At 59.9% G+C, this 25894-nt stretch overlaps 6 protein-coding genes across 7 annotated transcripts; 3 read left to right on the top strand and 3 right to left on the bottom strand.

Annotated features, from left to right (window-relative positions):
- The first annotated feature begins 1613 nt into the window (after window positions 1–1613).
- Window positions 1614–3549, top strand: CHLRE_23g754847v5 (uncharacterized protein). Its single transcript, XM_043072936.1, has 5 exons — window positions 1614–2004; window positions 2281–2496; window positions 2692–2797; window positions 2874–2980; window positions 3048–3549. The coding sequence occupies exons 1-5, from the start codon at window positions 1639–1641 to the stop codon at window positions 3444–3446; spliced, it is 1194 nt and encodes a 397-aa protein (XP_042914144.1). The 5' UTR covers window positions 1614–1638; the 3' UTR covers window positions 3447–3549.
- Window positions 3550–6385: 2836 nt separating this feature from the next.
- On the bottom strand, window positions 6386–9423 carry CHLRE_23g754797v5 (uncharacterized protein). Its single transcript, XM_043072935.1, has 2 exons — window positions 9315–9423; window positions 6386–9153 (listed from the first exon to the last, which is right to left on the bottom strand). Exons 1-2 carry the CDS (start codon window positions 9370–9372, stop codon window positions 9038–9040), a joined length of 174 nt encoding a protein of 57 aa, XP_042914143.1. The 5' UTR covers window positions 9373–9423; the 3' UTR covers window positions 6386–9037.
- Window positions 9424–9753: 330 nt separating this feature from the next.
- Window positions 9754–10859, top strand: CHLRE_23g754747v5 (uncharacterized protein). Its single transcript, XM_043072934.1, has 3 exons — window positions 9754–10209; window positions 10351–10476; window positions 10577–10859. Exons 1-3 carry the CDS (start codon window positions 10127–10129, stop codon window positions 10833–10835), a joined length of 468 nt encoding a protein of 155 aa, XP_042914142.1. The 5' UTR covers window positions 9754–10126; the 3' UTR covers window positions 10836–10859.
- A 3612-nt stretch (window positions 10860–14471) lies between these two features.
- Window positions 14472–16833, bottom strand: CHLRE_23g754697v5 (uncharacterized protein). Of its 2 annotated transcripts, none has more exons than XM_043072933.1 (1): window positions 14472–16833. In XM_043072933.1, the coding sequence occupies exon 1, from the start codon at window positions 16481–16483 to the stop codon at window positions 15971–15973; it is 513 nt and encodes a 170-aa protein (XP_042914141.1). In that variant the 5' UTR covers window positions 16484–16833; the 3' UTR covers window positions 14472–15970. The 2 variants fall into 2 exon arrangements, with proteins under 2 accessions (XP_042914141.1, XP_042914140.1); XM_043072932.1 differs by having other exon boundaries at window positions 14782–16833.
- A 2960-nt stretch (window positions 16834–19793) lies between these two features.
- On the top strand, window positions 19794–21727 carry CHLRE_23g754647v5 (uncharacterized protein). The gene is made up of 3 exons (XM_043072931.1): window positions 19794–20093; window positions 20197–20625; window positions 20772–21727. Exons 2-3 carry the CDS (start codon window positions 20373–20375, stop codon window positions 20792–20794), a joined length of 276 nt encoding a protein of 91 aa, XP_042914139.1. The 5' UTR covers window positions 19794–20093; window positions 20197–20372; the 3' UTR covers window positions 20795–21727.
- Window positions 21728–22068: 341 nt separating this feature from the next.
- On the bottom strand, window positions 22069–25383 carry CHLRE_23g754597v5 (uncharacterized protein). Its single transcript, XM_043072930.1, has 3 exons — window positions 25255–25383; window positions 24307–25047; window positions 22069–22131 (listed from the first exon to the last, which is right to left on the bottom strand). The coding sequence occupies exons 1-2, from the start codon at window positions 25274–25276 to the stop codon at window positions 24905–24907; spliced, it is 165 nt and encodes a 54-aa protein (XP_042914138.1). The 5' UTR covers window positions 25277–25383; the 3' UTR covers window positions 22069–22131; window positions 24307–24904.
- Window positions 25384–25894: the final 511 nt, after the last annotated feature.

Genomic DNA, 25894 nt, shown 5'->3' with positions numbered 1-25894 from the left:
ATTATTATTATTATTATTATTAGCGGTGCGCGCCCATCCTTCGCCCACCGGGCCGCGGGAGCCGCGCGCTGCCGCCCCCTACAAATGGGCGCCGCCGGGGGCCGCCACCGCGCGCCGGGCTGGCCGCAAGGCCAGGCTTTGTGCCGGCCGCCCCCATGATGAGCGCTAGTGCTCATCGCTGGTGGTGGCATCAGATCAGCTGTGACGTGTCAAAACATGTTGGCTAGCATATCATTACATGTGTATACATTTTATACATTGCTTATATACTTGCTACAATAATAATAATAATAATATCTACGCAGGGCACAGGTGCCCGCGTGTCTTAAGGAGGAGTGAGACAAGCTCACCCCACCATAACTTGCTACACCATCACTAGCCACGCGCCGTTGCAAAACCAGCCGGAAACCGCTCGTGGCAGCGGCCGCCTTGCCCCGCCCGCTGCCCCGCCGCGCTAGGCTGCCACGACTGATCCAGCTAGGCTGCGCCTGCAGCATCGCAACCAAATTGCGCATGGAGTGCGAGTGGCAGGCGTGTGCCAATACAAAGGCCCAACTGCTGCCGCCCAACTGCCCAACTGCCAAGTGTGCTGCAGTTACTCCGCCAGCTCCTATGCGATACACTGCATTTGTTTGCACTGTTCTTATGTCGGTGCTTTAATTGTAAAATAATGAAAACCATTGCAATCATATGCAGCTGCCTCGTGCACCATGCGCGCAAGTGCGGTTGTGCAGTGGGCTCAACAGCCGAGCAAAACCAGCAGTTACACGCCCTCGCTCCCACTTTCCAAAACGGGCGCTCACTCTATGCACAAGCCCGCACGAATGCATGATGCTATCATTTGTGAACAGGCGCCCCTGCTTAGTGCACCTGGCTCCAGTGCAACCCCTCGCAGCGCAACAGAGTCGCATTATTCAAAGTCGCACCTTCCCAATGTGCACAACCCAGCTGCATCCAAGAAAGCAATATGCGCTCCACGCATGCTGTAAACTGTGCCACACAATGGAGTCCAGTTCATGTCCGTGCAACAACTGTTTGCAACCACCCCAGCAATGCAGTTCCAGCCTGCGTCCTCGCCTTCCTCCCACCCAAACGTTCCGCATGCCGGTGCATGTACTAGGCTCCCCTCTCACCCATACCCTAGCCACCGTTTCCCCCCGGGGGGGGGGGGTCCGACAGGGGGGCGCCGCCCCCCTGTCAAAGAGAAGCGACGGGCCGCGAGGGGGGCGGGTAATAATCCCTACCTGCCACCCCCACCCCCATCATCATCACAGATCCTTTGCGTTGCATACCAGGGGGTCGACAGGGGGGCGCCGCCCCCTGTCCATCTCCGGGGGGTGCAGGGGGGCTGGCCCCCCTGCGGGGGAAAAATGATATGCTTCCTTAGTTGCTCCCTTCTCCTCCTTCTCCCCCGTCTGTCATCCCACCGCCTCCCTTGGGGGCGCGCGGGGGCATGTGGATCTAAGGGCCTCGTTATTATTGGGTGCAACACAGCCGGGCGTGGGATTGTATGCAGGGCCGACGCAGTCGCACCCCTGCCCCGCGCCGCCCTGCCCTGCCCCGCGCCGCCGCGCCCCGGCCTGCCCCTTCCTCACCCGACCCACACCGCCCCACGCGGTGTGAAGTGGCGCTACACCGATGAGCTCATCATCGGCACCCTCTGTGCACGCCGCGGTGCACCAGCTCTCTGCATGGTGCGCCCCGAACGATGTGCGCGTGGTCCTCCTGGTGGTGGGCGCCAAGCAGCTCGTGATCGTGTACGACCCGACACCTGCTGAGGCCGACCAGCTCATCCGCAGCTCCTTCCCGCCCAACGGGGTCCCCGGCCTGTTCCGCACCTGCATCCGCAACTGCGCGGTCGCAGACGCTGCTGACGCCATGCTGCAGAACAGCCCCTTCCTTCAGCGGTTCACCACCTCGGTCGCGCAGCACGGCTTCACGTTCGACTCTACGACCGTCATCAAGCTGCGCCCCGACACGGTCATCAGCAACCGCGAGGACCAGGTGAGAGCGCCCCGAAACCGACACCAGCCTGGCCTTGCTTGCCTACACCACTCAATGATTGCCAGCATGCCCACCTCCATTGGGTGATACCCTAGGCAGCCTTGGCGCGCTTGCACAGCGCTGCGTCTCCAGTTGAATGCCTCAATCCTCGCTGCAGTTGACCGCCTCACGCTCACCCAGCGCCCGCGTGCTTCCACTCCTGCTGCAACAACCCTGTCCCTGCCATGCTCATCCCCCCGCTCCCCGCCCCTCCCATCACACTGCTTCCTGCCCCAGACGCCCTTCACCGACCTGCGCGTCACCGGCGCCAATGCCGCGCGGATGCAGCTGGGCGGAATGGGCACGCTTGAGGCCACGACTGAGGGCGCCTACTACAACAGCCCGATCATGGCCGTGATGCTGTCAGAGGACACCACCCTGCCCGGCGCCAAGGCCACCTTCTACACGGTCGGCATCCTGTCTGCTGACCGCACCTCGTCCGTGCGTGTCAAGGTGAGCTACTGCGGGCGACTGTGCCGTGCCACCGCTTGCTGTCCACAGATAGACCCAGTCAGGCCACGCGTCCTGTTCTCATGCGGGACGGGTGGTCCCGCAGCAGCCCGTGCTGCTAGCAGCATCTCACCATGATGCAACTTTGTCATGTACATGGCTTAGCATTACCTTGCCCCCTGCCTTCTGCCGCCACAGCTGTGCATCTGGGCGTCGTCTGGCGCGCTGTCGTACGAGGCGCACGTGCTGCAGTACGCACTGGACACCAAAGACGCCATCGCCCTCATTGGCTACCGCCCTGAATGTGAGTGTCATTGTATATGGCTTGTGCGCACTGGACTGTACGCGCGACCCCCTGCGTTGTACATTATTGGCCCCAGCCGGCCTTCCTCGGGCTGTCATATACACCCTGCCTGGCGGTCATGACCTGTCCAGACACTGCCTGCTTCACCGCCAGCTGTTCTTGCTCTTCACTCCAGCCGTGCTAGTGTCACCGCTGCTCACCCTGCTTTCCACCGCCGGCCCAACGCCTCGCCAACAGCTCCCGCTCCCAGGTGGTGCTGCTGCCCCGCTCGGTCCGCGGCTACAACGTCCTGGCCGGCCTCGACACTGAGCTGGCGCCGGCCACGCCCATCGCTGCCGGTGCCGGCTCTGGTGACGCCGCCGCCGCGGTGGCGGGCAGCCCAACTGCGGCGCCGCGCGCGCTGCCGCCGCCCGCCCCCATGCCCAAGGTCCAGCCCATCGCCGACGAGCTGGTGGACCTGGTGGGGACCGGCTACGCCGACATGAGCGACCGCCTCATCATTGACCACGACACCCGCCGGATGCGCATCATCAGCGGCCTGAAGTTTGACGTGCTACGGGTGCGCGGTGACGGTGTCAGCAGCAGCGGCTCCCCGCCGTTTGTCTGCCTGACTGCATTCCGCAACAAGGCAGGCAACGCAATCAATTGAACATGCACTCACAAGGCACAGCATGGACCCCACAGGCTACCCCGCCAGCGTCATGCACCGAGACCTGGCGCAGGACACGAGCATCCAGAAGGCCGATATCAACCAACTTGCAGAACAACTTGCCTCCGCACTGGACACCGGGCTAACATGCCTCCTTGAAGAGTGCACCCGGAAAGCCCCCTTCACTGGCAAACACCACGCATCACGCTCCACCGCACGGGTGCTAAAGCCCCTATGGGACAAGGAAGTGGCATTGAAGACACAATTGACAAACCTCACGCAAGGGCCCCAGGCCCTACCTGAGGTAGACGCCGCCAATGCAGCAGCAAAGCTGCGGAACGAAATAAAGGCCTGCCAGGCCGAGCACCGCCAGCTAGTGGCGGACCGTGCCAAAGCCCAGCAAGAGGCCGCTGCCACAGCGCTGCAACATACCCTGGCCACGCGCCCTGCACAGGGGCACAAGAGAATCTTTCAGAAGGAAGACATGGAACGGGGTCTCCCAGCGGTCCGGAACCCAGAAACTGGGGAGGTGACGACTGACTCCACCAGCATCCTCGCCATACTCGAAACCCACTTCCGAAAGCTGTCCGCCCCACCACGCGGCACCCGCACTGGGGACTTCCGACTACCCAGCAACACCACACGCGGCTACCCATTTGAGAAAGCCGACGCAACAGATCAATTCACACTGGACCGCAACCGGCACCCTGACACACTCTCCATGCTCCCCAGCATGGCAGACACGGCAAATTTTGAGCAGTGCATTTCTCACCTCTCCAGAAACAAGGCGACAGGCCCTGACGGCATACCAAACGAACTGCTCCGTATCCTGCCATCAGGCATGAAGCGCAACCTCCACTGTATCCTGCAAATCATGTACGTCAAGTCACAAATACCTGAAACCTGGGCCGCATCGGAGACCGTGCTACTCCCCAAACCTGGAGACGCCCTGGACATAAAAAACAAACGGCCCATTGCGCTCGCAAATACCTGCTACAAGCTGTACACGTCCATGCTTACCTTGGGCATTGGCGAACTGGCTGGCCCCCTCCAGCTATTCAGTGAAGCGCAGGAAGGCTTCCGTGCCTACTGCAACACCGAAAGGCAGGTCCTAAACTTAGTCCACGCCCTTGAGGATGCCGCACTGTTTGGAAAAGATGTCTATGCGGTATACGTGGACTATAGCTCCGCGTTTAACACAATCGACCAGGACCGATTACTACAAATTATGTTTGACCTTGGGCTGCCAACGGACCTGATCCGCGCAGTCCGCAACCTATATGCACATGCGACCACCCGCATCCGCACCGACCATGGGAGCACATCCGCCATTCCTATAGAGCGAGGCACCGTGCAAGGTGGTACACTCTCACCTGTGCTCTTTATTCTGTTCATGGAACCTCTTGTCCGCTGGCTCCATGCGGGCGGACGGGGCTACCACTACGGCTGCCTGACCCCCAGCGAAAACCTGCAATACCATTGCAGTGCCGCCGCGTACGCAGACGACCTGGCGGCGCTCACCAACTCGCTCGACGACCTGCAGGTTCAATGTGACAAAATCGCATCTTACGCCGAGTGGGCGAGCCTGCGTGTCAATCACACCAAGTGTGCCACCACCGCCATCTGGCACGACAAGTCTCGCTCGGACCCCAACCTTGACGGGCCCACAGGAAAAGCTACCCTTGCCGCCATGCGCCGCAACATGACCAACACAATCAAGATTGGCACGACCCCTGTCCCGTACTTCCCCCCGACCCAGCCGTACAAGTACCTGGGCGTGCAGCTCACTTTCTCGCTGGACTGGTCGGCACATGTCGCAAGAGTCACCGAGATTGTGAAAGACAAGGGCACAGCCATCGCCACATCCCTGGCAACGCCGGCACAACGCCTGCGCATGATACAACAGTGCGTGCACACCACAGTTGCATATGGGTTCGCAGCAATGCCCTTCACAAAACAGGACATAACAACGCTCGACACTACACTGGCTGGTTATGCAAAGCGTTGCTATGGGCTCCCCCGCAGCTTCCCCACCCGGACCTCCCTCCTGCCCGCCGACGAATACGGCTTGGGCCTGGGCTCCCTCCTGCCGCAATACGCGCGCGTGGCCCAGCGGGCCCTGGTCCTTGCCCTAAATGACTCGGGCCGTCTTGGGATAGTAACCCGAGCCCTTCTGCCGCGCCAGGCAAGCATAGCTGGCTCCACACACGCCCACCTTCTCCCAGCCCATAGGTCACACCACCTTACGACGCTGAAACAGATGACCCTGGCAAAAGAGTACGGTGTCGTACTGTATCAAAACGGGTCTGCCTTTACAGCGCCTACCTGGTCCATTGCCGCTGCCCTTGAGGCAGAAGCCGAGGCACGGGGCGTTGAACCTCTTCCCGTTGAATACGTCCTCCCTCTTGCGGACCTGAGGCTCGAACTGAGCCACCTGGTGGACCGCAACACAGGCAAACACCTGATCACTAGCTCGGACCTCGAGAAGCACATGGGGGCGAGCCGGGTCCGACACAAGCACAAGGTAGCCCTCAACAGGCTTAGCCTCACGCTCAGTATGGCTGGACGTGCAGGGGAAAACCCTCCAGCCCACGGCAGCCCTGCCCCCCTGACCACCGCACAGCGCACTCTGCCCGACGTGGCCACAATCATAGCCTTAGCTATGAGGCCCGACCCCCTCCCCCCTGGAATGGCCAGCCCCCTCGACCGGCACCTCCAGCCCCTCCCGGAGGCGCCCCCCGCCCAAACAAACACCACGCAAGCCCCCGCCGACCTGCCCCCCCCCTCCCCAGCAGGGGGGGGCCAGGCCCAACCCGACGCACATGGCCCTGCGGCCGCATCGGAAGCCCCTGCTGATGGGGCAACGCAGCCCTCCCTACGACCCCCGGCCAGAGCCCGCAAGCCGGCTACAACCCGCCGGCCATTGCAGAACCAAACACGCACACGGCGCGTTACAAAACATGCAGCACAACGCGCACGCATTGCAGAAACCACGCGCACTACCCCTGAGGACCTACTCACCGGGGACCGCGCCGCCATCAACCATGCCCTGCGGCTTACCAACGGCGACGAGAGCCTGCCGGTGGGCACGCGGGGGTACGAAACGGCATGCTCGGTATTCCAAGCGCTCACCAAAGACATGACAGGACACATGCGGATCGGCCACCCACACCCACAAGACCCACCCTCCCTTGCCATTGCTGTCGAACCACGCCAACAGCGCCGTGGGCTACCACCCGCCCTCACATCCCGTCTCACGGCGGATGCCGCCAACCCCGAACCCAACGTCATAAGCGAGTATCTGAACAACACAGCATTGCCTATGGAAGTCAACCAGGCTGCCGCTCATAACGACCCCATGGACGCTGATAGCCCGACGCCGCCCCTGACTGCCCCGGCAGCGCAAGCTGCGGGAGGCCACGGGGCCCGTCCCAGCTGGCGACTGGCCCGCGCCAGGATCACACACGATCTAGTCCCACGGCCCGCCGACAACCGCACTAACGGTGACACTCAACTCACCTACGACCTGGACAATGACGGACAGGAACTGGCACAGGTCCTGCACAGCGAAAACAAACAAACTGTCACGGACAAAGAACTGACACGGAAGCGCAAAGCCAGAGAGGACACCTCTGGGACACGTGAAAAATACTGGAAGGTGCAGTGGAAGCCGTCCATTTGCCCGGCCGGCATTGTCTCTGCTTTTGTTCGCATGGGCTACGCAACAATCCAGAATGCCAGGTGCTACAAGCACCCCCTTGCGACGCGCCCAGGCCCACAACCTGCGCAGACCGCTGCTGAGCCTCCGACCCAAGCCCACGCAATCTCACCTGAAGAGCCTGCCCAAGCTGCAGAGCCGGCAGCACCGCAGCCCACTGGGGCCCCCCTATTCTCGTCCTGGACGACCAAACTCCTGCGACATGTCACGTGGGCGCCGAGCACGGACCGTGAAAGGGACCTAAAACACAGTCCACAATGGGAGGAGGTACTGGAGGAGTGCAAAACCCGGCTAGCAAACGGTACCAACCAAGGCCCGCGGCCCCGAACAGTGCGCCCCGCACCTGATCGGAACCTTACCGCCAGACAGCGCCAAGGTCGCCACGACGCGGAGCCCCTGGATACCGCATCCCGCGCGCGTGACATCCGCACGACCACCACCATCACCACAAGCCCGTGCAACCCCTACAAGGACATCGTGGCCCCCGGAGCATACACTATTACCACCACTGGTGGCACCCGCCGCGACCCAGCTGAGGCGCACGTCCATGACCCCAGTGGCCGTTGGCTGGGCACCATCACCTACCCCCGCCTCCTTACCCTGTGGGAGCGCTTCAGGCACACCGGCAACCAGCGGCCCAACGCCTTTGAGGAAGCGGTCGCTGCCCTCATCATGCGCTACCGCTATGACCCGGCGCAGCAGGACCGCAAGGCCATGCCAATGCACCAGGTGTCGCTGCCGGCAGGCACAGTAGCAGCCATCGTCCAATGCCTGCGGGTCACACAAGCAGTACACGTTCGGGAAATGTTTGCGTCCCCACTAAACTCCTCCACTGCAGCCCACGAATACTGGACACGAGACCCTGCTGATGGGGCCTTTGGCGCACTGCACGATGCCTACCAGACCGCATGCATGGACCGGCTTGCAATATGCCCACCCCCCCTCTACCCCCCACGATGCACGGAAGGCGCTCATGTGGGCCCTCGCATGCGCCGAGGCTATGCGTGACTCACAGGAACCAACCCTTACTGTATTGGCGCTCCCCAAAGCGGCCACTTTCCCCCACACGCAGTGGCTTCAACACCCACTTTGCCACGAGCTGGCCAACTGGTCCGCGGGCACCGCGGGCCTCGACACAGGACTTGGCACCAACACCCAGGCTGAACGCCAGAAGGGGCTCCGACTGGTCATTGTTGGGAACCCCGCCGGACTCCAGTGCTTTGCCCCCCGCCTGAAACGGCTCGTGGACACACTGAAGCGGGGGGCGAACGCACCCACGCACATCAGCGACCCGCGCACGTGGACACACACGGCCACGGCCCCAACCTGCCCGGCCCTCCCAAACTCACTTCTAAAGCAAGCCAAATACCATCACACTAACCAAAAGACGATACACGCCATGGCTGACGAAGCACGACGCTTTCCTAACGCGCGATTCCAGACCCACCATGCTCTGGCCCACGACGTGAATGGCACTGTCTGGACAGATGGTTCGGTAAGCAAAATCAAAACTGACAATGGCAAAGAAGTCCAGGTTGCCGGCGCCTGCGCCTGGTTCAGCGATTCTCGCGTTGTCTACGTGAATCCAAATGGCGCTGGGTGTACAAACACTATTACGAGAGCTGGACTGGCAGCAATTCGTGCTGCCCTCGCAGAATTTGGTGGCGAAGGTAAAGAATTTGCAACTAAGAAGCTCACTATTGCATCAGATTCTGTTGCAAGCTTGTACCTAATCAAACGAGCAATTAACGAGCCTCGGCGACTGCATCTGAGTAAACATCGGGACCTCCTGGATTCAATCGTGGCATTGCTCCATGCACGCCACGCCCGGGGCGCACCCACCGCTCTGATTAAAGTGATCTCGCACACCGGGCTACACGGCAACGAGGAAGCCGATAAAGGGGCGGCTGCCGTCGCCACCCAGGAAAAACCCGCCGATGTATCCGAACCGGCCGACAACGACCCGCACGCCCGGCACTGGTGGCCGACCTTCACGGTCACCAGGGACGACAATAGCACAGCCACGCACTACGTGTCGGACCTAAACCGGGGCCTCACCAGGGCAATGGCCCCCAGCTGCCGTGGTGGATACGCCAACAAAACCCTGTACACTGAGAAATGGGCCGAGGCAGCACCCAGCCTTGACCCACGCGCCAGTAACGCGTACATGACGAACTCGGACGCCAGCCACGGCCTACGCCGGTTCATACAGAATGCTCGTCAGGGAGGCCTCATCTGCCCGGCCCGGCTGGCTTTGTTTAAACTACGAGACAGCGACAAATGTGGTCTCTGTGCCCACACCCAGCGCAGCCGCGGATCTGACCCAGAGCGTGGCACCGCAGGTCACCTTGCCGGCCACTGCGCGCACCCCCAACTCGTTGGCGCTAGGATAGCCAAACACAACACTGCAGTGCGGACGATTGCCGAATGCCTACACCATGGTCACAACGGTGGTGGCTACACGATAATGGATGCCACCTCCCGAGCTGAACTGCCTGAGTACTGTGCGGGCATGCGGCCGCCGTCCTGGCTCTGCCCGCAAGTGCCCGCTGCAGACCTCAACAGGATGCGGCCTGACATCCTGTTTATCCCGAACCTTCCCCGGTCCGAAGCAGAACGCTTCATGACATCCCCACCAGCCAACAAAGGGGCCTACCCAGTGTACATCCTTGAAGTTGGATACACCTCTGACCTGCACCACAGCGAGAAGCTCATTCAAAAACAAGCACAGCACGCCACCCTTGCCACTGCCATGCAAGCTGCAGGGTGGACTGTGCACTACGATACTAAACACGTTATTACACTGGGCCACGGTGGCACTGTCCCCCGTACCCTTGAAACTCTCCTCAAAGACCTAGGAGCCAAACCGCAGGCAGCCAAGGCCTGCTGCACACGTCTCCACATGCATAGCGTCACCACACTCCGGGGCACCGCAAACCTGTACTACCGGCTAGAGCGAGAGATGGGCATTGCCAACACCCGATGCCACCCGGGAGGCCGCACCCAGGGGACCGCCAATGGCGGCCCCCGCGCAGGGGAGCCGGGGTAGGGAAATCAAGTTTTCCGATGGTGGGGTGAGCTTGTCTCACTCCTCCTTAAGACACGCGGGCACCTGTGCCCTGCGTAGATATTATTATTATTATTCTGCCTGACTGATCCCCGCCACCTGAACTCGCTGGTGATCAGCGATGACTTCTTCAAGGACGCTACCGCGCCCGACTACGGCCTGCCCTCGCTCATCAATCACCTGGGCAGCGGCAACATCCGAGGCTACCTCACCGCTGACACCAACGCCAAGATGGTGCGCTTTAAGCTGGAGAGCGTCCGTAGCCTCCGCGCCCTGGCCACGCCACCCTCATCCAGCAGCGCCGCCTCCCTGGCGACTGCCGCTCCGGCCTCTATCTGCTGCCAGCCCTGCCGCCACCGCCAGCGCCAGCGCCGCCGCCACCAGCACCGCGGCCACCGGCACAACAGCGGGGACCACCGCCCGCGCTGTTGGCGGCACTGGCGACGCCATCGGCAACGCGGAGGCGGCAGCGGGCAGCATTGTGGACACCATCTCGGTGCAGCTGCGCTACAAGTACGACGACGGCGACGCCAACAACCCCGCCGCCAGGCAGCCCAACTTTGACGACAGCGACTACGGCGCCGCTTCACCGTTTGGCCCGTAATGCACCTTAAAGTAGAACGACTCTCGTTTCCGCGCCAACGTGTATGTGCGGGAAAGGAGAATTTCATCACGGCACCGAAGGGCGCCCTGGAAAATGTAGATGGTGACAAGCTCCACATTCCAATGCTCTACTCATTCTATCCCTGCATGCGTCACGAAGCATACCGTCATACGTCTCCGTCAGCCTCCCGCAGCGCCTCAAATACAACTTCACGCTCATCACCAGTGGCTTTGCGGCCAGCACCAAGAAGCTGAGTGCCATCCTCCGCCTCGTCATCCAAGGGCACATCACTGTAATCTGGGTTGTGCATCCGGTTAGCAGAGTAGTATGCCGGAACGTGCTCGTCAAAAGTCAAGTACGTTTCGGGAGCACTGTGCTTGACTTCTCGCAGGGTTAGGTTAGCCAAGTATCCAGACGTAAACAACAACTCAGGACATCCAGTTGTCCGGTACTTAACATCACTCTTGACGTACTGCACGCCACGCTCAATCCAAAATTCCATGGCAAATGACACGTGGCCACGAGCGCGTTCCTGCTGCCGCAATCGACAGCAAAGAACATGCAGGTTGTACGTGCAGAATGTGGGACCAAACACATGCTCAGCATCGCGTGCAAAATGCCGCAGGCGTGCAGCAGCAAGGTCACACTTAGCTGGCGTAAATTCATTGGGATCATAGCGGAAATAATGCATCAATGCCGTGCGCAGCTCTACCCACATGTCGCCCAAGTCAAAGGCTTCGCTCTGTCCAGCTACTTCACGCCTCACCACAGGCAGGAGAGTCGAGGGCTTGTCATCACCCAGCTCTGAGCTCAAATCGTGAATCACGTACAAGCTATAGCAAACCACCAGTTGCCACGCCGGGTCACACACTCTGGGAAAGGGGGCGGGAAATCCCCGGAAAAACAGGGGGTAGTTCCCCGGAAAAATCTTCCCCGTATGCTTTTCGACGGAAGTAGGAGTTTGTACGGGGAAGTCCTTACGGGGAAGTTCTTACGGGAAAGTGAAGCCCTTTTTACGGGAAAGTTCAGCACCTGAACGGGAAAGTCTTGGGAGCTGCTAACACACTTAGGATCCACACTGTACACCACGCAATACTGCGTTATCCTTTCACAACACCGGCCACGCACCTGCTCCTCGTTGACAAGTCCATACGCTCATGCAACACTAGTACTACACCAAAACTTCCTGTTTCGGCTAGTTATAGCGTAATCCTCTTTATCCTTGCCCAATGACCCAAGGACCTCCGACCAGAAGCGCTTGAATACATACTCCCAGCAACGCAGCATGTGCAACAGGCAAAACCCACATTGGCGCGGAATTCAGATACGGCAACTCCCGCACAAATAACGCCCAGCCGTGACAGCCTACATCGTAAGACGCTTGTGCATGCTTGTTACATGCCTCGCACGCGCTTCTTGCATTTCCGGGGTGATGCGGATTTTGGGATCCCCGCACATAGCCATGTCTGGCATCGGATCATACCAGCCGGTCAGGTTCCAAAACTGGTTCACCGGCGCTTCTCCATCGTAGCCGAGGAAGTGCATGCCTCCCTGCAAACCATTACAGGCTGCGTGCGAAAGCCATTGTGATAGCTTCCGGTTGGCAGGCGTGTCTGTTCCAGGGGAGAGCAAGTCGGGTTCGTCAGTTGGGGCAACGTTGTTGGGGGCTAGTTGGGGCAACGTTGTTGGGGGCTATTCGTATTCCACGGTTCATCCATTCCACTTGCACCCTGCATCCGGCCCCAGCCCCCACGCACGCTCCCTTACACACGCGTACCTGCATAGATACCGCCGAGGAAGATCTTGTGATCGAACTGCCGGCCGTTGCCGTGCTCCGTGACTCGCATGCCATGGTCACTGGACGGGCCGCAACGCACGAATGCGTCGATGGTGTCTTGAAAGTATACCTCCATTGATTCCGGCTCCTTGGGACCAGGAACGAACATCAAGACGTATGTAAAGCGGCGCTTGGACCGGTGGGCCACGGGAACATCAGCACTCCTGTAGGTCATCAGGTCCCACGGTACAGGTAGGGGCAATCACATGAAGTAGCTGTAACAGAGAGTCACCGCACCATGAGGAGCCTTGCCATACTGCACCGCGCCGCAACACCCAACACCTGCCCTGTGCCCTGCTACCCTGCCCAACCCCGCGCCGCAACACGCCATGCCGCGCCACACCACGTTGCACCATCCCGCCATGCCCTGCATGGCTCAGCTTGGAGCAGGGCCGCGCTGAGCGAGCCGCGCCACCCTGCGCCCCCGCCATGCCGCCCTGCCCGGCCCTGCGCCCCTCACTTGCCCTGCCGCGCCACCGGGAGAATATTTTGCATGTGCTGCCTGCCCAGCCCTGCAGCCCACGCCGCGCCAAGCCACCCCATGCCGCCCAGCCCAATTACCCCATACTTACCGCATCACAACCAGGCCAAAGCTGTGTTGTTTGAAGTCGAAAATCTGTCCAAAATCGAAACCCAGCTCATACGCAGAGTTGTCGGTGTGACGCAGCTGGCCTTGCGTTTTGTTGTTGATGGCAGCAGCGGCACTGTGCGCAGACACACGCACAAGTCATACGGTATCATCTACCCACGCAACAATACGGTATCAATAATCACTGCCTAGAGCCGAATAGGCTTATCGTCAGGGCTAGTTTCTCGGCTTGGCACGGCCCCGCCCGCCTTGAGCCCCAACCTGCCCTGCCCTGAGCCCCAACCTGCTCTGCCCACGCCAGCCCGCACCGCGCCGCGCCGCACGGCACCGCGCCGCACCGCCGCGCCGGCCCAATACGACCACAACTTGCCTAGAGCCATAGAAGTGATCAGGCTGATCGTTACGGCCAGTTGTCCGGAGCTGGCAGAAGGCCTTGTCCATGAACATGTGACGGACAAGGTTCTCTACTCCAAAATCGTAGAAAACCTGTGAAGAGAAGCGTGATCTGGTTAAGGAATCCGCTGAATGTTGTGTCGATGACTAGTACGAACACCACGCGCATCTTGTTTGGGACGGGTACTGCGCCACTGGTAACAGGCTTACAGGCTGTTTCCACTCGGCCCTCCCCGGGTTAGTGGGAGCTCTAGTGGGGCGCAAGTGGTTCGCTAGTGGAAGGCGTCTCCACATGGGCTCCACTAGCGATGAGGTTTGAAATAAAAGCCCCCCAAACGCACGCCAGTAGTTATAATTTCAATTGCAACCAATACAAATGAACGATTGAACGTTCCTTTTGCTATGCCTGGCGCCTTTGCTGCTGCAAAACTACCATGCCATTTCGGTCGGCATGCCGGGTGCCCGCGCAAGCAGCTGCTACGAGGGCTGCCCAAACACCCCGGCTGCCTGTGTCATGTTGAGGTGTTCAACCATGAGGCTGACAGCAGGCGGAAGTGCGAGACGCGTTGACCTTTGAGCCTCTGGCCCCAGCGATGACCGCGAGCGAAAGACAAGAACTGTTCAAAAGCTACGTATAAGGCCTGAAGTTGGTTTGAGCAAGTTTGTGTTGCGCGCCAAACCGTAAGTGGGAAAAAGCGCGATAGAGGGCTGGCCCGGGCCAGGGGTCAAAGCCGAGCGCTAGTGGGACGCAAGTGGGCGGTCGGCATTTCCACTCGCCCCATGCAACCCCTCGATTTCTTCATTGCATTCACGCCCTGATTATTTCTATCGCAAGAGACACAATTATAATATTGTTTGCATCGAACACGGTCAGCTTTCCGCGCAAGAATTTCAAAGTCGCGACTAAGTGGGGCTGAGTGGAAACAGCCTGTTAGCATGGAACCGACGGTGACCACATTCACAAGTGTCATTCATGTGCTCGTGTCATTTAGAGCGCGGTAACGGGGGGAAGATGTGCTTGTCGCTGGCGCATACATGCTTCTCAAAATCAGCTGGGTCCGGCACACCAAACATGCGGCGGCATATGTACATGCTTGGGGGCATGTTGTTGTTACGCGGGAGTGTCGTTTCCTTTAAGAAACGTAGCTGCTGGTCAGCAACTCCATCACGCACGCGCCCAGAAAGCTTCTTCTCCAGCCATGCAAATGCGAACTCCCCAAGGGTGATCTTCGCAGCTGCATGGGGCAGGGCAGCGAGAGGGGACGGGGGTCAACATTGTCAAACAGGAGCAGCCGAGGAAATGCGTGCACACTCCGAACACCTACGCGTGCAGCCCAGTCCGCACCTTCTATCACCGTGCCATTGTCGTCGGTGACTTGCCAAAGCGGCTGACCAATCTGCGCCTGATACTGCTCAACTGTGGACGCCGCCTCAAACGCGTCCGCAGGGTTAGTGGGCTGCTGCTCCACCTGCACATCCCAACATAACATTTGCTGCATGCGTACCTTTCCCATCATCAGGGGTGGCGGCCGCCATGCGCGGGGCAGCAGGCGCTAGGGGCGGTGTCACGCCCCCAATGTGCATGATTCAGCGCCCTTGCTTGCGTCCCTTTCGTTGCTGGAAACACCTACCCCCACCGCTTACCTGCACGCAGTGCATCCGCCAGTGCCACCTGCAGGAGCCCGTGCAGGCTGGCGCCACTGTTGCCGGTGTGCACACTGTCACACGCTCCAACATCTGCTGCCTCTTCTCGCCTGCTGTGCGTGCATGGTTACAAGCCCTGCTTACGAATGCACCGTGCCAATGAACACAATCGTGCCTTGTAAACCTTCTATCACCACCTATCCTCTCACACACACCCATACAATTTACACCACGTGTTGCCGGCCCCGCATCTCTGCAACACTCATAGGCATTCTGTCACCTGACTAACCTGACGGTTGCGCGCTCCCTGGCTTGGAACCGCCCGCCCACTGTTGTGCTCCACCTGCTCCGTGCTGCTCCAGGTTGCTTCCTGCAACATGCACACCTTACAGATGAGCAGTTCGCCCTGCACATCATATCACATTTGAGGTCCCATGTCACATTCCACCCATACATGCCTTGCCCGCAACGTAGACAAGGCAAACTTACGCTCACCGCTGCTGACAGCTGCATGTGATGCTACTGTGGGGGCCCGCTCCACCATGCACTGAAGCTGGCCCAGCACTGGCACAAACTTGCTGACAGCCAGCAGGGCCCGGACGCATGCCCGCCCTGCATAACCGCACCCAGCACACATCCTTGACGGTTGCAATGCACTGTACAGGTACAACCTCATATTGGGCCCCCCGCCACCATCACAGCCTGACACACTATCCTACCTGCTGCCTCGGCCCGCAGTGGCGCCAGAGCCGCCTGCACTGCAGGGGCATCCTTGCACCATGCATCCCACCCTGTGGGCGATACAGATGCCAGGTCCACGCACGCATGTAGTGGCTGTGACACGTCCGAGCGGGCCTGGAAGCCCTCGTAGTGCCCGGCATTGCTGCGAGTTGGAGACATCAGCACGTGAATGACGTGCATGGGCGCTGATGGAACCAGCTTGCAGTGTCCGAAATATCCCGACCCGCGGCGGCACCATATCACAATCACGGCCCCCAGCAGCCGCGACAGCACCATCAGCTCAATGTCTATCGCCAGGGTGGTGGTCTGGGACATCCAGGCTGCGTACGCCTCTGGGATGCCAAGGTGCACGCTGTTGTCCAGGGCAGCGGACTCGTGAGCAACGCTGAGGCCATGGCCACCCCCGATGGACTGCATATGCGCCCATACTGCGGGTATGGTCATGCCACGGACGGCCAGGCTGCAAAGAAGACACTAGCTGCTCCCGTTGCCAGGCCACCCCAAGGCCACACGCCAGTGCTTGGAATGCACAGGAGCCGTCCTCGCGAGTTTCCACCGCCTCAGCCACCGCCGAGGAAACATCGACTATGCCGGTGAATTGCGACATAACTCCTCGACACGCCTAGCCCATTGAATGAACTTCTAAGCGATGCCCTTTCTGACTTTAAGTCCGTGCTATTATGCCGCTTCTGCAGAGGCCACAGACGAATGGCCAAAGGCCGACAACTAACCGCGCGTTCTTCGTCCCGCTATGTCTTGCCCGTTCACAGCTGTGTATACGTGCTGCTATATATTACTATGAAAATAGATTCCCACAGCAAACCTAGACTGCGATATTGTTCGATCGTCGCATGGTCGCCAAAGCCCAGCAACCGACTGCCTGCTCCTGTAACATTCTGGTCATACCTTGGCACCTAATGTGCTGCGCCACCAAGTGGCCACTCGATTTGGGTAGGGACGTGAACCAGGACTTGCTCGCGATTCCCCATGGCAGCCAAGTCGCCGTTACAGGGCCGTTGGGATGTGGGGGCCCAGCCCCGTAACTGATGGGGGCCAGAGGTAGGCCCTTTACACCGGCGCCGACGTTACGGGGCAGTTGGGGGATGGGGTCCGTAGATGCGGTAGGGGCAGTTTGCGCCAAGGGTCCGTGGGTGCGACGGCCGTCACGGCCCCGTGTCACGGCCCCGTCACGCTGCCATGGTGCACGAGGAGGTACACACGGCATTGATTGGGTTCTGGGCGGGGTATCAGGAAGCTATTCTGGGTTACATCACTTGCAAACAGTGCATTGCATCGAAGTGACCCTGTGGGGCGCCCCGGGGCTCCTTGGCTGCATGTACGTGCGATGTCCATACGGTATGTGTCCATGTGCAAGCGACCACCGCCAGGTCCTAAGCTTAACGATTCACATAGAATCTGTCTAGCATCAACAGTACACCACCGTTGGTAAAGCATCCGACGCATGCATGCTCCTCGGATGCTTCGCCACCAAGCTACCCAGCTTAGCCATGCCACCGCCCGCCAAGTTGCGCCGCCACGCTGCACCCTGCCCAGCAGCTGCGTCCTGCCGTGCCCTGCACAGATAATGGATGTTGGCGCGCGTTAATATTGTATTCATAGCAATGTGATATCTTGGGCGAAATCTGGACTCTGCCCCGCCCTTGCAAGCGCACAGCAATCTTGGCAGCCCGCACCGTGCAAGTTAATGCGTCCCTGACTCGCCAGCAGCCTGCAGCAAGACGTGTGCAAGGATGTTAGCTGTGCGGTATGCAGTTTATCAAACGCTCCGTTTGCCTCAGGTCTGCCCCACGTAAGGTGGCTTCCCAATGGGCCAGCTCAACGTACGTGTGCCGTGGGACTCAAATTTGAGCCGGCTTTGAGACTCCCATCAATGACGGCCCCTGCACTTCCCCTTATGTAACTCAACGAGTAAGGTGTACCCCTGCTCAAACCAACTACGTCCACGCTCACCTGGCACCTGTCTTCGATGTATGCTCAGGCATGGCCGATCCGTCCTCACACGCCGGCTTCGGTGTTTGCCACAGGCAGACAGACGTAGGGTCTTCTGGCTGAAATCAATGCATAAATATGTGTCCTCGTCGGCAGGCTGCAAGGCATCTAATGTGCTATCTCGCCTACCTTTAGTCTCGCCCCTACGTCAGTGTTTTGGCCCCTAACCTCACCGATCCCCCTTAATCCCCCCCCCTAATCCCCCCCCACACCCACCTGCCCCCTGTATCCTCGCCAGCCCAGAAAGCCTTGTAATAGCTCCCAAATGTGGTGTTTATTACGTGGAAACACAGGGGCGCGGAGTCTGGGGCGAGGCCTGTGGGGTCGTGGGGGCGGCCTCGCACCTTGCCGACCCCCTGGCCCCCCCAGTAACCCTGACGGCCGAGCTGAGACTGCCGCGCTTCCTGAGCTGTAAACTTACTTTAGTAATGTAGTTGCATGTAGTGTATGCTTCCCGAGCATAGGGATGCAGCTGAGCAGCTGGCTGTGTCGACCGAGGCAGCATTGAACCCCTCCGGTCACTGCTGTCACTTGGCGCATGGCTTTAGCGGTTGATATCAATAGTCTGTTATGCGTTTAGAGTACTTGTCGCAGAAGTGCAGGCTTTTCGGGTGTCTTAGAGAAAGTGGTCGCGCGTCCCCCGGCCGGGGGATGCAAACCCATCTCCGTCAACTCGTCGAGTTGTGTACTTGAACTTAGCCACACTGTCCATATTGACTAATGCCTATAAAGATCAATCAACCCCGACACCCAAAGCCGTCCAGGAGTGCAGAGTACTTTACATCACCGGGTTAGGCCGTTTTCTCCTTCTTACATCCTTCCTAGTACACTAAGTTAGAATCTTACATCCGTAGTACAATAGGTTATAACGCAGAGGATGAGATCTGGCCAAGGAGCAACAGTCGGCCCGGCCGGTGGTCGTTCGGCCACACCACTTCACTCCGCCCTGCCTCGCCCTGCCCCGCCCTGCCCTGCCCTGCCTGCCCCGCCCCGCCCCGCCCCCGCACTTTGCGCCGCCCTGCCCTGCACCACCCCGCGCTGCCCCGCCGTGCCCTACCCTGCCCTTAGATTAGATGCACCCTACGGGACTTTACCAAACTGCCTTACCACGGTCCCATCGCACCTTGCATCGCACGCCCTGCCCTGCCCCGCCCTGCCCTGCCCTCAACCCGCCCCGCCCTTTCTCCCTGTGTCCCAAACGTAATGGCATGTACTGTAGCGGTGCTGAGCACACCAAAGCAGCCAAGCAGGTGGCTGCATAGACCAAAGTGGGTAGGAGCCCTCACAGTCACATCCACCACAGGCGTACCAATTCTGCGACTTCATTAAGTAGTCTCTTACACACATAGATTACTCGGCGCGAATCCTGGGTCAATCCTGGAGGCTACGAGAAAGTCATTTGGGCGTCCCCCGGCGGGGGGACGCGAAATCATCTTTGTCTAAACGTCAAGTAGCGATGTGCTATATCGCAATTCTGCTTCCAGAGGTAAATCTGTATATAGTTCATATAATAAGACCAGCTCTTACCCCACGGGAACGACCAACGTCATAATTCTCAAGGTTTCAGTCGTGTATCCACCGCTCTTTCGCAGTATCAGAGCCACAATAGTTATATGTTATAGTACATAGCCGTAAAGTAAACACAATTTGCCCGGGACCCTTGCTAGCCATGCGCCCATGCAACGTCGGCGGCATGGGGCATTTCAGGAGTTCACTTCATTTCTCTGCTGTTCTGCGTTCATACTATATCTATGTCACATACAAATGAATCAAGCTATTTGCTTAATCAACCATTCTTTGCGTCACTATGATTCTGAGACGACTGTGCTCGAGCCGCGGATGCCTTCGTTCGCGATAAACCCTGTCGACTATATGCAGTAGCAGTACCAATAATGCAAGCTTCGAATGGAGTAATGAAGCTGGCTGGCTCATAACAACGAGCTGGCATAACATGCTCGCCGGTCAACAAGTCAACCGCGCGTTGACCGGGGCGTTTCCACTCTGCAAATGGGCCCGGCGTAGTGCCCTGTGATTGCTGGCTCAGGTAATATGTGCATTGCACTGAGACAATGCCAGGAGTTGGTTTTATGTACATAATGTGCGGGTCCACAAGTCAACATTCGCGCGTGCTCGCTCGTCGCCCGCAGGTCGCTGAGCCAGGCGAATGGCGTACATTAGCTCAGGTTCCGCCGTGCGCGCGCCCGTTTTCGCGGCTGGTGTCAAGGTTGCAGGTTGGGCTGCGAGCTGATGGCGCGCGGTCAGTCTCAAGCAATGCCCGCCGTGCTCGCGCCCCTTCCCGCGGCTGGTGTCAAGCCCGCAGGGTATGGAGCTAGCTGCTGGTGCTAGGGCTTGGATTCGGTTAAGGCCCACCGTGCTCGCGCCCTTTCCCGCGGCTGGTGTCAAGCCCGCAGGTGGTGACGCGCTGTGTGCCTGGCCTACGTCCCAAGGCCCACTGTGCTCGCGCCCTTTCCCGCGGCTGGTGTCAAGCCCGCAGGTGGTGACGCGCCGTGTGCCTGGCCTACGCCCAAGGCCCACCGTGCTCGCGCCCTTTCCCGCGGCTGGTGTCAAGCCCGCAGGTGAGCTACTGGCGCGAGGACTGCAGTCAAGCAGCAAGTTTGCAAGGCAGTGGCATGGTCCTGGGGACACGGAGGGCAGCTTTGGGGCAAGGGACGGCCCATCCCTTCAATCCCGTCTAACATAATGCACCACATTGCTGCCGCAGGGATGGATGGTGGAGCGAGCTAAGACATATGCTACGGTGTTGGCGCATGGTGTCCATGACGGTGCTGCTTAGTGCTCAAGTGGCTGCTATGGATTGTGGAGGCCAGACCATGCCTAGTCACTTGTGTGAATCAGCTTGGAGGTAGGCTTCCCAGCTGCAAGGGACTTCGTCCCTGTGGTCTTCTGTGGGGCAGGGCAAGTGCAGGGCAGGGCGGGGCAAGTGCGGGGCAGGGCGGGGCAAGTGCGGGGCAGGGCGGGGCAAGTGTGGGGCAAGGCGGGGCATGACCCCTGCGGTCTTGTAATAGCTGTTGGATGCCTACTGTGCCTCTCTCATGGACGGGGCGGGGGCCGTAGCGTGGCTGCGGGACCAACAGCAGCAGGGTAAAGGGAGCATAAGCCGCCTGGCCCACTCATCTGCGTGGGGGGTTAACCGTCTGGCCCGGTAACCCGTTAAGGGGAGGGTTACCGGCCTGGCCCAGTTTCCTCGGGGGCCAGTTAGGGGCCCTCGCCGTTGAGTGATCCCCTTCACCAGTTAGGGGGGGGGGGTTAGGGTCCAAAACACTGACGTAGGGGGGGGTTAGGGTCCAAAACCTGCGCGCCTTTGTCTATAATGCTTTCCAGCAGAGTATTGCTGCGTATGAAAACTGCGCTGCCAAAAGCTTGCAGTTGTAGCAGCGCTTACAAGCAACAACCAACGAGCAGCTTTTGCATGCTATAATTTGGCGTTTCAAATAGTTGTTTTGCAGAAAATCCATTGGAATATAGCAAGCACCTATTCCTCCGTGAGCTATGAGTTCTTGGCGATTTGCAGACAGGTGCATTGTCGGACATTGTCGGACGGTGTATGCAAGTAATAGTAGGTGCTACAGTTTACCAAGTATGCTGTAACAAGCGTATAATACTTTACTTAGTTCCATTGTATGGTTTGACCGGCGACTCTTGTAAGTCCATCCGACCATCCGCCCCCGTTACGCTGCTCCGCGCAATGCGTGATGCCCCCGAACTAAACCCGGTGCGCCACACCTGCGATTTTGGGCGTTGCCCTTCTCTCTTCCTTCACGCTATTGTGCTGCACATGCCACGGCGAACATTCTGGCAGCACGACTCCTTCCTCCACCCTCCCTAACATGGATGCTCGCCGCACCAGCCAAGAGGCCAGCGTTTGGGCACGGCCCCTTTCCCCATCACCCATAAAACCCGCTCATTGCGCCTGCGTGGTAAAAGTGCTGGTAGCACCACACCCCTGTGTGTTTGGCTGGGGCCTCTTCCCTCCTCCCCACACAAGTCCTCGCCGCACATGAATGCGGATGTTACAGAGGGGACAGTCCCAGCACCCGAAGACGCCGAGCGACGGAAACCCGCTGGTAGCAAGGCATGTTGTGTGTGTGTGTGTGTGTGTGTGTCGGTGTTGCCTATTCCCTTCCCCCCTGACACAATCTTCACCGCACCTGTCACGCACAACCGCTGGTAGCACCACGCAACGGTATGTTTGAGCGGGGCCTCTTCCCTACTCCCCCACAAGAGTGCTTGCCCCACCTGACACGGAAGCCCGCTGGTAGCACGGCATGTTGTGTGTTTGGGCGGGGCCCCTTCCCTCTTCCACAATACGAGTGCTCCCCGCACCGGCCATGCACATGCGCTGGTAGCACGGCATGTTGTGTGTTTTGGCGGGGCCCCTTCCCTCTTCCCCAATACGAGTGCTCGCCGCACCCGCCATACACATGCGCTGGTAGCACGGCATGTTGTGTGTTTTGGCGGGGCCCCTTCCCTCTTCCCCCGCACAAATCCTCACCCGCACCTGCCATGCGCATGCGCTGGTAGCACGGCACGTTGTGTGTTTGGGCGGGGCCCCTTCCCTCTTCCCCAACACGAGTGCTCGCCGCACCGGCCATGCAAATGCGCTGGTAGCACGGCACGTTGTGTGTTTTGGCGGGGCCCCTTCCCTCTTCCCCAATACGAGTGCTCGCCGCACCGGCCATGCAAATGCGCTGGTAGCACGGCACGTTGTGTGTTTTGGCGGGGCCCCTTCCCTCTTCCCCAATACGAGTGCTCGCCGCACCTGCCATGCAAATGCGCTGGTAGCACGGCATGTTGTGTGTTTGGGCGGGGCCCCTTCCCTCTTTCCCAATACGAGTGCTCGCCGCACCTGCCATGCAAATGCGCTGGTAGCACGGCATGTTGTGTGTTTTGGCGGGGCCCCTTCCCTCTTCCCCAATACGAGTGCTCGCCGCACCTGCCATGCAAATGCGCTGGTAGCACGGCACGTTGTGTGTTTTGGCGGGGCCCCTTCCCTCTTCCCCAATACGAGTGCTCGCCGCACCGGCCATACACATGCGCTGGTAGCACGGCACGTTGTGTGTTTTGGCGGGGCCCCTTCCCTCTTCCCCAATACGAGTGCTCCCCGCACCGGCCATGCAAATGCGCTGGTAGCACGGCATGTTGTGTGTTTGGGCGGGGCCCCTTCCCTCTTCCCCAATACGAGTGCTCGCCGCACCCGCCATACACATGCGCTGGTAGCACGGCATGTTGTGTGTTTGGGCGGGGCCCCTTCCCTCTTCCCCAATACGAGTGGTCGCCGCACCAGGCATGCACATGCGCTGGTAGCACGGCATGTTGTGTGTTTGGGCGGGGCCCCTTCCCTCTTCCCCCGCACAAATCCTCACCCGCACCTGCCATGCGCATGCGCTGGTAGCACGGCATGTTGTGTGTTTGGGCGGGGCCCCTTCCCTCTTCCCCAATACGAGTGCGCGCCGCACCGGCCATGCAAATGCGCTGGTAGCACGGCATGTTGTGTGTTTGGGCGGGGCCCCTTCCCTCTTCCCCCACACAAATCCTCATCCGCACCTGCCATGCGCATGCGCTGGTAGCACGGCATGTTGTGTGTTTTGGCGGGGCCCCTTCCCTCTTCCCCAACACGAGTGCTCCCCGCACCGGCCATGCAAATGCGCTGGTAGCACGGCATGTTGTGTGTTTTGGCGGGACCCCTTCCCTCTGCCCCAATACGAGTGCCCGCCGCACCGGCCATGCGCATGCGCTGGTAGCACGGCATGTTGTGTGTTTTGGCGGGGCCCCTTCCCTCTTCCCCAATACGAGTGCGCGCCGCACCGGCCATGCACATGCGCTGGTAGCACGGCATGTTGTGTGTTTGGGCGGGGCCCCTTCCCTCTTCCCCCACACAAATCCTCACCCGCACCTGCCATGCGCATGCGCTGGTAGCACGGCATGTTGTGTGTTTTGGCGGGGCCCCTTCCCTCTTCCCCAACACGAGTGCTCGCCGCACCGGCCGTACACATGCGCTGGTAGCACGGCATGTTGTGTGTTTTGGCGGGACCCCTTCCCTCTGCCCCAATACGAGTGCCCGCCGCACCGGCCATGCAAATGCGCTGGTAGCACGGCACGTTGTGTGTTTTGGCGGGGCCCCTTCCCTCTTCCCCAATACGAGTGCGCGCCGCACCGGCCATGCACATGCGCTGGTAGCACGGCATGTTGTGTGTTTGGGCGGGGCCCCTTCCCTCTTCCCCCACACAAATCCTCACCCGCACCTGCCACGGAAACCCGCTGGTAGCACACAACCCTGCGTGCTTTGGCGGGGCGCCTTCCCTCTTCTCCCACGCAGGTGCTCGGTTACCTGCACCTGCCATGCAAATGCGCTGGTAGCACGGCACGTTGTGTGTTTCGGTGTTGCCCCTTCCCTTCTTATCACACGAGCGTTCACCGCACCTGTCACGCCCACCCGCTGGTAGCACGACACCCTTGTGTGTTTGTCCGGGCCCCTTCCCCCTTCCCGCCACGGAAACCCGCTGGTAGCACCACACAATCCTGTGTTTGAGCGGGGCCTCTTCCCTACTCCCCCATACGAGTGCTAGCCCGACCTGACACGGAAACCCGCTGGTAGCATGGCACGTTGTGTGCTTCCGTGTTGCCCGTTCCCTCCTCCCTCGCACAAAAATTCACTGCATTTGCCACGCCCACCCGCTGGTAGCACCACGCCCTTGTGTATTTTGTTGGGGCCCCTTTTCGCTTCCCCCACACAAATCCTCGCCGCACCTGCCACGGAAAACCGCTGGTAGCACGGCAATTGTGTGTTTCGGTGTTGCCCATCCCCCTCCCTCACACGAACGTTCACCGCGCCTACTACGCCGCACCTGCCATGCAAACGTGCATGCCTGGCAGCGTGCAATAGTGAAGTCCCCAGACTTGCAGTGGACTTGCGGTTTCCGTGGGGGCGAAGATGCTCTGTACCGAATTGCTGATTCCGCCCGGCGCTTGGTGTGTGCCTGTGTGTGTGGAGGGGGGGGGTGGAGGGGCTAATGCCGTACCGCGAGTTCCCTGGATCCTGTGAACTTTGCGCGTGTAAACGTCTGTACTCTGTAGACCTGGTTCATTTCCGTACACATAAATAGCAGTTCATTGTATCACCTATATTAACAATACGGTCTGCGAACGCGTTGAGGACGTTTAATGAGTCAAGGACTGTCTCGCGCCTGTGTCGCTCGGCCTGTCCATATCGATAACGATGCCCTTTCAGATCTACCTCAACATGTATCACGATGACGCAACATTCGTTGGCTCACAACAGCTCGCTATCGCAGTAGTCCCAGCTGTCCCACGAAACCAATCAAACAGCCGGCCGTAACGGGGCCCTCGAGGGCTCGTTCCGCGTTGCCCGGTGTGGGCGCGCCCGGCATGCATGCCCCACGGCCCCCCGAGCCCCGTCACGCTGGCGAGGGGGCCCGTGATCCTTCCCACCTGGGGGGCCCATCAAGGGCCCGCAAAGGCCAACAGCCCCGTAACTGAGGTATGGGGGGTTCCCCATGGACCGGAGCGCCCCCCTCATGGGGAGAACCGCATGTACCGGGGCGCCCCCCTCGTGGGGAGCGCCCTCGGCTCCCCAAAATGTCGTCATCGCGGAACACCGCGCCCGCGCCCTCCACCAGCAGTCCCAGCCCTCCCCCCTTCTCAGGAGGGCTTCCCATAGCTCCCCGCGGCTCCATGCCTGCTCAGCTCGTGCCCGCTGGTGACGGCGCCGGGCACTCCGATTGGCTTACACCGCCGGCGCCCCACACGGTGCCTAGTAGTGCCCAGTGTCAGTGCTGCTACAAATCTAAATACAGCACATAAAAC

Source organism: Chlamydomonas reinhardtii (genome assembly GCF_000002595.2).
Source record: "Chlamydomonas reinhardtii strain CC-503 cw92 mt+ unplaced genomic scaffold scaffold_23, whole genome shotgun sequence".
NCBI lineage: Eukaryota > Viridiplantae > Chlorophyta > Chlorophyceae > Chlamydomonadales > Chlamydomonadaceae > Chlamydomonas > Chlamydomonas reinhardtii.
Note: the sequence above shows the minus strand (reverse complement) of the source record. Positions and strands in the feature narration are given on the sequence as shown.